Source organism: Panthera leo, chromosome D1, assembly GCF_018350215.1.
Source record: "Panthera leo isolate Ple1 chromosome D1, P.leo_Ple1_pat1.1, whole genome shotgun sequence".
Lineage (NCBI taxonomy): Eukaryota > Metazoa > Chordata > Mammalia > Carnivora > Felidae > Panthera > Panthera leo.
Genome location: NC_056688.1, coordinates 73625301 through 73639187, shown reverse-complemented (window position 1 = coordinate 73639187; position 13887 = coordinate 73625301). Strand labels below are relative to the sequence as shown.

Sequence of the window (13887 nt, the reverse complement as noted above, 5' to 3'; positions counted from 1 at the left end):
GTCATAGGTCACCCAAGCAATTAGAAATCTTCACATTCTATCCTACCCTTTGGAACGTGGGGACTGAAAAGAAAACCCCACTCTGGCTTTGCAATCTGAGTGAAACTAATCCCTAATGTTGGATAGTGCTTTAGAATCTTGTTTTTCAAATTGTGGTCCCCAGACTAGCAGCATCTGGATCTCCTGGGAGCTTGCTAGAAATGCAGAGTTTCAGGCTGCACCCCAGGCCTCCCGAATCAGGGTCAGACCCCTAATGATTCATGTGCACACTAATGTTTGAGGAATATAGTTTGAGACCACAAACTGTCATTAAGGGGGATCCCACTGAATCCTTCATTCCTGAGCCCCTCTGGGAGAGAGTCATCAGCCCTCATTGTGCAGATGAGGACATGTTCAGAGAGGTCACAGGATGGGTGACTGGCAGAACTGAGCCCAGCTCTCTCAGTTCCACCTGGCCACCATGCTTGGCGGTGAGCAACTCTCAGTTCCTGATTCCAGAGGCCCTGGCTCTCCCTGTCCTCAGAGGGGCAGGCTTGTGCACACAAAGACAGTGCTGCAAGAAGCCTTCAACAACAGACGTTCCTCACAAGCTCATCTGGAGCCTACATGGTTGCAAGGATTGTCTACCCCTTACCAGTTGGGCCTAGGATCTTGTGCAGGCTCTGGAGACCTCACATCAGTCTCCTGTGGCCGCCCTTGCTTGGGAAGGGGAAGCTCCTAACCCACATTATGACCTCTGTGTAGGGGACCAGACCCCAGGGCTCACAGACCTGGCATGCTCTGGCCAAAGGGCAGGATCTGGAGTAAGCAGAGTCAGGTTTGAGTCATGGCACCCTGGGCCAACCACTTGCCTCTACCCTGCTGTTGGCCTCAGTTTTCCTCATCAGCAAAATGAGAGTATCGATCCTTCCTTCCTTTCTGCTAGGAAGGCTCTGAGATTAAAGGTGGTGATAACACAAGGTGTTTTAACTGTTTTACTGTTAACACAGTAAAGCTCTAACTGACTATTCCCTCCCCTTCCCACCCTGACCCCCCCTCACTGCCCTTGGCTGCCAGGCCTGGCCCAGAACTCCCAGCTGACCACTGATCTCTGCATCAGCTAAAGGACACAGCCCCAGGTTGCCAAGTCATGGGATTGGGCACCCACCTTCTTCTCAGGAGTGAGAACTGGCAAACGGGAGGTCGGGGCCCCTGCAGCCACCTCAGCTTACGAGTATCCACGAGGCACACCCACAGAATTCAGCTCATGTGGCATCTGAGGCACCTGGGCAGGAGACTATTTCCACTGGGTGGGGCCCTTCTTTTTGCCGAATTACGGGGGCACCAGCCCTCTACCTGAGGGTTTTGGCCAGATCTTTACAGGGAAAGGGGCTGAGAGGTGAAACATGGCTTTTCTCTCCTGGGCTTCAACCCACTGGACCTCTGGAGCATGCCACACACCCCATTCAGTGCTTCTACTCCAGTACCTCATGTAATCCTCACGACAACCTGTTGAGGTGGTAGGCATGGTGATTACTACTCTCATGTTACAGATGAGAAGCTGAGCCTCAGAGAGGTTGGGCCTCTTCCTTGTCCAAGGTCACACAGATGGTAAGAAGAAGAGCCAGGTAGAATCCACTCCTGTTGGATCCCCACACCGCCGTTCTTTCTCGGATTCAGTGCCAGTCATTACATCAGCACCGGCCAGCCCTGGGCTGCTGCCTCCAGCATGGCTGTGTGAGGAACTCCTTGCCCCTCCCTCTGCCTCGTGGGTCCCCGGTTCTGCCAGCCTTCAGGGGTGGGGGACCATGAAACATGGATACTCACCCTTGGGGACAGGCACAGCCTGAGAGGCAGGGGCCATGAGCTGGCACGCTCAGGTTCAGCAGCTGCTGCTCACATGTCCTCTCTCTGCTCAGCTCGGGGTCGGTGTGCAGGTCACTGCAGTTCACGAAGACCTGGCCCACCGGGCAGGCAGTGGCTGGAGGAGAAGAGGGTGGCTGCTGGGAGGAGCACGGACGCTCATCAGGCCTTGGAACACCCAGGCCTGGGGGTGGGCTCCTGGGTGGCAGGGGTGACCAGGGAGACCTGGGGACGCAACTACTGGAAGAGGCAGGGAGACAGGGGGCTCTGACGCTTCCAGAGGCATCCCTTGGGTTCCCAGATGCACCACCAGTACCCAGAGTACCATGTGCTCTCCACAGGGCACTGTTCCAGGCATTTTACATGCATTTCCTTACCGAATCCTGCAACACCCTATGAGGCGTTGTTATCCCCCATTTCCCATATCATGGAAAGAAGTCACTTCTGCTTTCAAAGCCATGATAAAGTGAGAGGAAGTGCCTCAAAGAGACCAGGAGGAGAGCCAGAAAGAGGATAGCAATGCAGTGTGGCAGGGTGGCCAGAGGACTTTAAACCACAAGGAAGTCAATTTCCCATTACTTACACTTTTGTGACATAAACCCCTTCTCTCTCCCTGAGCCTCCAGTCAAGTCAGCTGTGCACACTTACACCTTGTGTGAGTGATCATTTTTAGGGAAATGAATAAAAGGGAGCTGAGTTCCATGCTCAGCCTGGGATGGAGCAGAGAGAAGAGAATAGCCATGGAAGATGAGAGGAAGAAATCTGAAGCCAGAAGCAACACCAACCAAAAACAAAACAAAACAAAAACATACTTTCAGGAATACATACATGGGGAGGACACAGAAATCCAGGTTATATACAAAGGAGGAAGTGACGGCTCAGAGAAGCAAAGTGAGTTACCCAGGGCAGCACAGCTTGCAAGCATGGGGCAGGATTTGAATCCAGGGCTACCAGACTCTGGAGGCCCTGCTCTTTGCCACCTGCCATGTGATTATTCTCTGACCCCTCTGTGCCAATCCCCATCCTCCCTTCCGCTTCAGTCCCCCGCTCCACCACCTCCACATCCTTCACAGGCTGATCCAGTGCCAAGCCACCCTACCGCCATCTCTATTGCCTGGGACAGTCTCAGAGACCCGGGCTGTCCTCCCCATCTCTATGACCCCCAAGTCTAGCACAGGACTGGGCAGCGTCAGCCTTAGTAAGCAAATGACAGCTCAGAACAAGGAAACCCAGGACCCAGGGGAGGCCAAGGGACTGTCCAGTCACCCCAGCTAGTTGCCCCTAGGAGAGATAGTCTCAGCCTCTCCTTCTTGAGAAGCAGGAGGGACAGCTGCCAGGATGGGGTTGAAGTTGGGATGGGATTTCTGGATGCCACCTTCCAAACTGGAGCTTTTCCCAAGACGGTGAGGAAAACAGCAGGCTCAGTGGGCTCAGTGTGGCTGGACTCAGATGTGGCTGGGCTGTCCCTGTCCTGATCTATCCTCTAGCTCCCCACTCACCTCTCCATAGCCCCACCACGACGGAGGAGCCCCTAGAAGAACCCCCCACCTTCTACCTTACCTGGGAGTCTGCTGTCACAGCTCATGATTCCATCTTTGCAGTGGCTGCAGAGAGAGAGAGGAGTGGGGTGTATACCGGGATTAGCTGACTCAGTCACTGCAAAGCCAGAGACTGCATGCCACTGTGCTCAGGCCCCTGCAGGGTTCAGACAGATATCCCCACTCTGTCCCTGGTCCCCTGTGCAGAGGTGGAGGGTGGGCACTGCTTCGTGGAAAGGTCTGCTAGGCTGTATTTTCTTCAATCAGCAACTTCCATTTAAAGAGAGGACACTAAATCTGCAACCTAGGGAGCTCACCAGTGGCCCAGAGATGGGATGTCACTGTCTCCAGGGGGATAGTCCATTCCTTGAAAGTGACAGGAGCATTGGTTCCTGCAAAACCCAGGAACAGAGAAAAGTGAGCCAACTCAGGAACTGGGGCAGGGACCCCACCCCCACCCCCCAGCAGCCAGGACCATAAAGACACAGAAAAAAGCAATGGCATCTACTGTGACAAGTGACAGATATCCAGGGAGTGGGGAAGTCAGCCTAGCACCAGGGACAGAGGTCAGGGCTGGGTCCCAGCTTCAGGGCCATCCAGTGAGCCGGCACAAGGACAGCCTCACTGGTCTCTGTCCACCCAAAGCCAACCTCCCTTTGGGCTGGGAAAAAAGAGGTGGTAAGAACAGGGCCATGCTTCCTGAGCCCATGCTGTGTCAGGGAGGGACACAGGGCATATATTCCATACTGCTCATTCCCACCCGGCATCTGTTCTGATTGCTCATGGCCTACACCGTACTGCTTGTTAAACATTTTGAACACCAGACTAGGCCCTCCAAATATGTCATCTTGTCTATTCCTCCTCACACGGTCCTTTATTCTGTCTTTTGGCTCCTCTTTGTAGGTCAGCTGAGGGCCAAGACTGTGTTTCCTCCTCCTCACAACCTCCCAAAACCCCAGTGCAGGCCTTGGAGCAGACCAGTTGGGGGCTGGAAGGGATGTCTGAACTCATCCAACCCCTGTGCTTCTCAGCCACCTTCTCTCTCTCCAATTCCTCCTCCCACGTAAACTTCAGAGGTTCCCTTTTTTGGCAATACTCAACCACAAGTCAGGGGTTGAGGGGGCAGGGCACACATCTGGATCTCAAGGGAGGATCCTGTAGTTTGAAAAGGCTACTGAGTGATTCTAATATACCCCCTATAGGAGCCTCTCTCTAGCCCTTATCCCTCAGTGGAATTTTAGGGGAATTTCTCCCCATTGTGGAAGGGACTAAGTGCCTTTCCAGTCAGCTCTGGGATACTGTGAGATCACCAGCCCTGAACTTCACCTCCAGCCACACTGACATGCCACAGCCAGCCTCAGAGCCATCCCTGTCCCCTTGGCCTGGAGCACTCCTCCCTCAGTTCCCCCCATCTTTGCCCACATGTCACCTCAGCAGAAAGGCCTTCCTTCTGTGCATAACAGTAATCCCTCCCTGACTATTTATAGCTTATTACTACCAGACCCTTTAAGTGTCTATTTATTCATCTGTTTTGGCATGAGAATGTGAGCTCAATGAGGGCAGGATTCTGTTCTGTATTTGGCTGAACTTCCAGGGCTTAGAAATGTCTAGAACATATGAGGAGGCCAATAACTACTTGTGGAAGGAGAGGGGAGATGAAGGGAGAGAGGCTGTCTCTGTGGGAGTGTTGTTCTGTTTTATGGGGAAGCCAGGCTGGAGAGGGCTGAAGAGCCGTAGCCGAGGAAAGAGGCCTGAGAATGGGGTCCGGGAGAGGAAGCCCACCCAGGACCACCCAGCGGTGCATCATGCTCTGCCCTGTGACTGGGGGATTAAGCAGGGACATAAGAGGTGCAGTCAGGCTCCCCAGCCTCAGATGCCCTAGAGACCCTCAGCCTCCTCTCCATCTGACAGAGGTCACACTAGCCCACTCACCTAGGGACGCAGAGGTCAGCCTGGGTATCCAGATAGGTGTCCGGTGGGCAGGCACAGCCTTCCACACACTCGTCCCCGCTGAGGTCGCTGCCACCACCAACCCCACAGGCCACAGGGCTGGCCAGGTCCTGGCAGGTTTGCCCACACAGGGCCACACAGGGGCTATACTCCTTGGTGGCCTCACAGGACAGTGCTGTAGTGGGAAATAAAACTGTGTGTTTTGTCTCCCTCATCCCCACAACTGTGTGAGGTGGAGCCATCATCCTGATGAGGAGAACTGAGAACCAGAGAAGATATTTGTTCAAGGTTACACAGCAGGTCAAGGCCAGACTTGGGATTTGAACCCAGGTCTCACTCCAGAGTCCCACTTCCTCCCGCTACACTACAATGGCAGAGTGGCAGGGGTGGGCCCCACACCCCAAGCTCAGCCTGGACCTTGCCATTGGTGTTTCTCTTCCTCTGCAGGGCATTCTTCTTAGGTAGTGATATTGGGGGAGGGTGGAGGTCACGACTCCCTGACACTCCCCCCTGCCATCGCTCACACATAGACACACACACAGGTGGGTATTACACACACTTCTGTCCTTCTCACTTCCACACCTATAACACATATGAGCTGTGAAGATCAATTGTGCCCCCTTAAGGAGCCTCTCGAGGCCCTCTGTCCAAAGACTCAGAGCTTCCCTCTCCTCATCTGGCCAGCATCCCACTCCCTTGGGGTCTCCTGCTCCCCGCCAGAGCCAGATTGCCAAGTTCTCACCCCAGCTACACATCAAAGTCTCCATTTAAAAATGCTGATGTCTGCCCCCGTTGCCAGATATGTTGTTTTCATTGGTACTCAATGTGGCCCAGATATGTGCATTTTTCAAAAGCTCCTATGGAGAGTCTAATATGCACCATTGGTCCCATCCAATCACCTCTGGAGGAACTTTGACTCAGTGAGGGGCAGGAACTTGCCAGAGACACACAGCAATTACCCGCAGGGCTGGAACAGAACTCATGTCTCCTGACTCCCAGGATGGAGTCTTTTCCATTTATTCAACAAGTATTTGCTAAGAGCTTACTGAGCGTGGGGCCCTGTACTAGGGCTGGGGTCACAGAGACAACTAAGACATGGAGAAGAGTGTGGCCCAGGTGTGTGTTGGAGGGGGAAGCAGGGGCCAGCTCACGCCCATCGAGCCACGAGCGCACTGAGGACGATGGGAGCCAGTGATCTTGAGAAGGCTCACTCTGGTTGTAATGAGAGGAGGCCGTGGGGAGGCTTACTAGGAAGCTTTGACCGGGGTGGTGGCAGCAGAGGTGGCGACAAGTGGGTGAATTTGCATCTCAAATCGACAAGCCTGACAGGACTTGGAGACGGACTGGCACTGGCGGTGAGGGTAACAGAGAAGCAGCCATGTGCCACATGCCCTCGTGTCAGGTTTGGGTGGCCAAGGGGATGGAGAACACGGGAGAAGCAGTTTGTGAGGTGGGGGTGTTAGGCTGCAGGGGCGGGAGGGGCAGGTGGACCCTTGAGTCTGGAGCCCAGGTTCTTCCAATGACCCTCACGTAGAGGCACACGTGTGGGGCACTCACCACAGGCTGGCAGGTGGGCGCGGAAGTCAACAGGGAGCCCGTGGCGCCGGCACAGGTGAGCATAGTGGGCCAGCGTGGCACACAGGCAAGGCTGCCCGCAGCGGCAGGCGTCCTGGCGGCACTGCTCAAAGTAGGGCACGGGGCTCAGGTACACCGAGCAGGGCGCAAACAGCTCCCCGGTGAGCACGCTGCAGGACTGCACCGCATAGGAAGCTGGAGACGGGAGGGGCAGGGGCAGGGAGTAGGGGTCTGGTTTGCCTGGTGCCCCAGGCCCCAGCCTCTTCCTGCCTCCCCACAGTCCAGGGGTCTGTTGGCGTGAGAAGGTGGGTGGGAGAGAGTGTGGGTGCACAGTAGGGATGTGAGCAGGGACCTGAGCGCATGGCTGGTTGGGAGTGTGTGGGTACGGTTTGGTCAGTCTAGGTGTGAGTCGGTGGCTGGCCAAGGGCATGGGTGTAAATGATTAAAGGAGAGTGAGTGGGGGCACCTGGGTGGCTCAGTCAGTTAAGCTTCCGACTTCGGCTCAGGTCGTGATCTCACAGTTCGTGGGTTCGAGCCCCGCGTCCGGCTCTGTGCTGACAGCTCAGAGCCTGGAGCCTGCTTTGAATTCTGTGTCTCCCCCTCTCTCTGCCCCTCCCCCACTCGTGCTCTGTCTCTGTCTCTCAAAAATGAATAAGTGCTAAAAAATTGTTTTAAGAAAATAAAGGAGAGTGAGCATGTGTATGTGTGTTTAGTGCATTCATGCAATACATTCCATCTTGTGTGAGACATGAGTCCATATGCTGGGAGGAGACCCGGGAATGAACAAAACTGACAAAATTCCTGCCCTCGTGGAGCTTACAGTGTGGTTGAAGGAGACCATCACTAAACAATTTATATGGCAAAGCAGAAGGCAAAGACCTCGGAGAGTGAGAAAGCGGGGAAGGAGGTTAGCGATCGAAGGTGGGGTGGGAGGGGCAATTGCAATTTTAAAGCAGGTGGTCAGGAAGGCCTCGGTGGCAAGATGAAGTCTGAACAAAAAGTTGAAAGAGGTGAGGGACTTTAGTGAGGGAAGAGCATTCTAGGTGGAAGGAACGGCAGGTGTAAAGGCCCAGAGCAGAGAGCAGAGCTGGCTGTGCAGAAAGAACAGCAAGGAGGCCCGTGTGGCCGGAGCAGAGTTGGGGGTGCAGGGGGAAGGGCAGAGAGGCTAGGCCCTGGTGGGGCCACTGTGAGGGCTTAGACTTTTGCCTTGAAATGGGAGAGCCAGTACAAATGTGTGTCTACGTGGCAGTGATAGAGCATGAAGTTTCTGTCTGCCTGACCCTTACCAGAAGGGAACCACGGGCCCCTCTCTGCAGCTCCACCTTTTCTTATCACTCCTGCCCAACCCGACCAGCCTCCTCAGGCCCAGAGTTCCCATCTCACCCCTCTCAAACCAGTCCCACCTCACCCCACTCCCCCCTCCTTCTCCCCTCACCTCACCTGCTTGCAGGTGCACATCACAGGGGTCCAGAGGGGAGCCAGAGACCAGCGGTGAGCAGGCGGATAGAGTTTTCCACGAATTGCCAAAGAGTTGTGGGGTGCTCTCAGGCACACCCACTGGGGACCTGCAGTCATGGCATAGCCGCGTTCACACACTTGGCCACGTGGACCCAGGTGGACATACAGCATACACCCAGATAAGTATCTATCTACTCCTGTATACACACATAGACCAAGCATGAGCACACACACTCCGAGGCGCATATGTACCCACCCAAAGGAGTAACACCCATAGGCCTATATACACCACTTGCACATGCCCTCAACATACACACACAGAACACAAGTATCTGCCAAACATGTAAACAGACAAGAGGGTCTACACAGTCACATTCAAACACATACAGTTATGGATGTGCGCGCGCGCACACACACACACACACACACACACATCATATCACATAACATCACATTTAACAGGCTCCAAAGGGAATCAAAACTGGCTTGGGGCCGGCCACACGTTACCCTATCTTCACCACCCGCCCCCAGCTCTTCATGTCAGAAAGAGAGAAACAGGGACACCATGAGCCAAACTTCACTGGATTAAGACTTCCTCCTCCCTTTTCCATAAGCAGTTCCCAAAAGCTCCTTTGCACCCCTCACCTTTCTAGGTAGGAAGTAGTCACACAACAGGTAATAAGGAAGGAAGGAAGGAAGGAAGGAAGGAAGGAAGGAAGGAAGGAAGGAAGGGGGGAAAAACGTGTCTCCTAGACATCAACAGTCTCCCAGAGTCACCAAACTCGAGGAGATGGTAGACTGGAGACAACATAGCGTGCACGGGGTGGGGCAGGTTCTGTGTGACACTCAGCATGCCCGCACTACTGCTCCAGAGCAGTGAGAGCACCCAAGTTACACCCAGCCACTGTTCTGCCCAGAGTTCACATTCAGGAAGGTGGCAGGCAGCCCACACACTAAATCAGGGTCGTCTGTCCCCCACCACTCCGGCCAGCTGCCCTAACATCAGTCCCACCAGGCAAGACAGCAGAATGCTACATTTTTTAATGTGCATGCATTTAAAAGGTCTCAGTTTTGGGGCACCTGGTTGGCTCAGTTGGTCAAGCATCCAACTTCAGCTCTGGTCATGGTCTCATGGTTCGTGGCTTTGAGCCCTGTAATGGACTCTGGGCTGACAGCTCGGAGCCTGGAGCCTGCTTCAGATTCAGTGTCTCCCTCTCTCTCTGTCCCTCCCCTACTTTCTCTCCCTCTCTCTCTCAAAAATAGATAAACATTAAAAAAAAAAAAATGTAAAGCTCAGTTTCTTTTTATTCTTGTTTTTCTGAATGAATCTGAATTCTCATTTCTGGCTGAAGATAGCGTCTCCTGTTTACTTCTGCATCACCTAATGCATGTCACTTGAAAAATTGGCCAGAACCTCTAGCCTTCAAGATCAACCCCTTATTCTCCTTTCAGGAAAGTCTGACTCTTGTCCCCTCCCAAGTTTCTAAACTGTATCCATGCTCAGATAGTCTTTCTGTCAACCTAGGAAACAGCCTTCCCCTGAACATGGGAGGCACACACCGTGCAACCCTTAAGAACCAAGCAGGAAAGACATGTGGCTTAGACTGACCTGGGATAGAAAGCAGGAGTTTTGGAATCATTGGTTCACAGGGGGCTTATGCTCATCTAAAGGTGCTCACAGTCAATTAAAACAAGGAAAACCATGAACCAAATCAAACGCAGCCTGAGGTCCAACAATTTTAAGACCTCATTATAAAACAGTATTTCTCAAGGTATGGGCCACAGATCTCAAGGTATGGTCTGCAGATCTCTTATACTAGAATCGCAGTGGTTACTTATTAAAAGTAGAATTCTTGGGCCCCAACCCAAATCAGATACTCCAGAAGTAGAACCCAGGAATCAGCATTTTAACAAGCTCTCCAGGTGAGTCTTTTGCACAGAGAAGACTGTGGGCCACAGCCTTAAAGAAATACGCTTAAATTTAAATGCCGAAGAATAAATGATCAATGGTGCATGCGTGGCACAGTGAGAGACCCAGGGAGTTTGCGAAAGATGTTTTCAGGCAGTGCCTCTGGATACCCGGCCTTCCGGGGCCCCACCCTCTCCTTCTGCTTCCGGGCATGGGCACGTACAGGAAGTCGTCCTGCGTGTTGCCGTTGAAGGTGCCACAGAGGCCCACGGTGTCTTCCACCCATCGCTGGTCCACCTGCAGGTAGAGCCGCAGTCCTTGGCGGTCGTAGAGCACCCGCACGCCCACGTTGGTCCTCACCCGCAGGAACATGGAGGACAGCCTCCGGATCTCAAAGGCGTCTGGGCACAGAACCAGAAAAGGGATGTGGGAAGTTCTGCCAACATGCACCTACCCACCGCCACCACCTGCATGGTCCTCACTGACCTCGATACCCAGCACAGTGTTCACACCCAGTGAAGCCCTGCTAAGGAGTTAGTTTGGGAAGCCTTGAGGAAATCTTGTTCAGTGATGAAACAGAACCCAGAGACAACTGACCACGGCAACCTAAGATTTTTTTTTTTTTTTTTTTTTTTAGCACCAAGTGCCAGTTAAAGCCTTGCCTGCATAGGGAACTGATATATTTCCTTCTGTAGCAAAGGAGAATTCTGTTAACTACCCATTTTTTTCACAATGGCCACCAGGAAGCTCACAATATGATTTTAGATCCAATTGTAGTGAAGTTTTCACCTCTTGTGGCATGCATTTCTTTGGCCTCTTTACACCTCTCCCCCTGCATCCCTACTCAATCTTGAACCCCTACTTTTTTTTTCTTATTCATTTTCTCTGGTGCTATTTTATTTCTTAATAGTTTTTGCATTTTTGTTAGATGTGCTTCCTATGAGCTACCACTGCTCCCTTGTGGAGTCAGATAGGATAATAAGTAACTAAAAAATAAAATAGGGATAGAGAACAGCCTCATTCATATCCTTATGTTAGGAGAAGGCATCATACTGCTGAGATGCCTAGTGTCATGTTGGGATGGGGACAAAGACCATCTTACAAGTCCAGAGTCCATGTTCCTGGGACCAAGGTGCCATCTGGCCCGATTCACCCAATGCTAAAATGTGAGCTCTTGCCCATGTGGCAGTGCCTTTGGCCAGAGACAGTGCTTGGAAGAAGAGGCCTGGGCAGCCAGCTGCCAGTTACTTCTTGTCCATGAAAGCCATACCATCCGTGTAGGGTGGGGTGACCTTGTACTGGTCAAACAGAAGGACATCCCCCGCTTGGGTCAGGGTCACCTGCCTCCGAGGGTCCTGATGCAGAATCACTGACACTGACTGGACACAGACTCCGTCCTGGTTCTGGAGAAAGAGGAAGGCAAATAGGGCAGAGTTAGTCTGTCTGTCCTGCTGGCCCCAAAAGAGGCCCCAAGATTGGGTATTCTAGTGCAGTTTGAGGTCAGAGACAGGCTGAGACGGAACCCCCAAAGGACATTAGGAGTCCTCTAACCAAATGCTCTCATCTGGGAATGGGAAGGCAGAGGCTAAGATTGGAGAAGGTTGGCAGAGCTGGGATAATGCAAATAAAAAGATAGTCAAGTCTTAGGCTATCTATGACAGAGAGCAGAGATAGACCCCCCTGGATGGCCCAGAGTCTAGCCTCAGAAACACTGGCCTCCCCACTCCCCATTGTAAAGTACAATACAGGACTTTAATTTCATCCTTTTGCAGGTGTTTATATAGCTCTTTCCATGTGTCACATCCTGCAGAGTATCAAGCTCTACTCATAGGCAGGCAGGAAATGAGCTAATAATATCTGGGCCTCAGGTTCTCATCTCTGAAATGGGTGGTACACATTGGGCCCATTCATACCTCCTTCCACAAGAAGACATCCATACAACCATACAGTGATGAACATGACAGATATAGTCCCGGGCCTCATGGAGAGTACATATTTGTGTGGGACACAGACACTAAACAAGTAATTACAAAGTTGGTTTTTAAATTACTGCTGAGATCAGTGCTACAAAGAGGTGTAGGGTGCTAGGAAAGCATATAGTGAAGGAACAAGATTTAGTCTGCAGAGGCAGGAAAGGTCATCCTTAGGGAAAGATAATGATGATGTAAAAATCATAACAAAACTCTTAGTAATAATATAATTTATTATAATAACAGCTAACTTTATTTAAAGAAATTTTTTAATGTTTATTTACTTTTGAGACAGAGAGAGACAGACAGACCTTGAGTGGCGGACGGGTAGACAGAGAGGGAGACACAGAATCCAAAGCAGGCTCCAGGCCCCATGCTGTCAGCACAGAGCCTGAACTGGGGCTCAAACTCACGAACCGCAAGATCATGACCTGAGCCAAAGTTGGACGCTTAATTGACTGAGCCACCCAGGCGACCCTAATAGCTAACTTTAGAGTTACTGTGTTCAGGTTACTATTCTTATCTTTTTTACATGTATTTACTCACTTAATTCTCATAGCAGTCTTACATAGTAAGTACCACTAACAACCTCACTTTGCAGATCAGAAGACTGAGGCACAGGAAAATGTGACAGTTGAGCTGAGATCTGAAGGGTACAGAGAAGGTAGCTGGGCAAAGAGAGAAGGCAAGAAGGGGGATACCAGGGATAGTGAACAGGCTATACAAAATTCCCTGACACAAGAAGTACATAAAAGTACATTAAAAAAGTACATCCAAGTACATAAAAGAAGACCAGAGGGCCAGAGCCCACTGAGAAAAGTGGTTTAAGGTAAATTCTTCAAGAGGTAGGCAGAGGCCAGCTGAGGCAGAGCTTTGTAATATTTTAGGACTTTATCCTAAGTCCAAAGACAGCCAAAGAAAGTATAACCTGAAAGTGATATAATCAAACAGCGAAATGAGGAAAGAACTAGAGCTTGAAACTTTTCAGAAAGGCATTATGCAACAAGCTACAACCTTTCTTCCAAGCTCCTTCCCAAGGAGACATAAAATCCCTGAAACAGCTCAAAACCATTGTGTCTAAAACATCACCTTCTTTGTCAAGCCCACTCATCCTCTGGTCCCCTCTGGACATGTCATTGGTGCAGGAAGAAAGTCTGCACCCTTTAGTCAAAGTCTCAGGCTCAAGTCTTGATGTCACTGAAAGCTGAGACCTTAAAGACCTCATTTAAGTTACTTAAACCTCAGTTCTCTCCTTGTGAAATAGAGATAGAACAATACTTGGTTGGTCCTGCCTGGTTTGATAGAAAAAAAGTGTTCATGGAGGGGTGCCTGGGTGGCTCTGTCAGTTGGGCATCTGACTCTTGGTTTTGGCTCTGGTCATCATCCCAGGGTCATGGGATCAAGTCCCACACCAGGCTCTGCACTGAGTATGGAGCCTGCTTGAGGTTCTCTTTCTTTCTTTCTTTCTTTCTCTCTCTTTCTCTCTCTCTCTCTCTCTCTCTGCCCCTCTCCCCTACACACACACACACACATACACACTCTAAAATTTAAAAAATTAAATTTTTAGGAAAGAAAATGTGCATGGAATACTTTGGAGGTTGCATTTGTCAAAGCCCAGAGAACTTTACAGCATAAAGAGTGAACC

General features: G+C 51.4%; 1 protein-coding gene across 1 annotated transcript in view; it reads right to left on the bottom strand.

Moving 5' to 3' along the window:
• OTOG (otogelin) overlaps positions 1–13887 on the bottom strand; it is an 89428-nt gene that overhangs the window by 57394 nt on the left and 18147 nt on the right. Inside the window, 8 exon segments of the mRNA XM_042907167.1 lie at positions 1807–1960; positions 3403–3446; positions 3698–3772; positions 5313–5505; positions 6888–7100; positions 8346–8470; positions 10496–10673; positions 11543–11675. Of these exon segments, the coding sequence (XP_042763101.1) occupies positions 1807–1960; positions 3403–3446; positions 3698–3772; positions 5313–5505; positions 6888–7100; positions 8346–8470; positions 10496–10673; positions 11543–11675 (1115 nt within the window).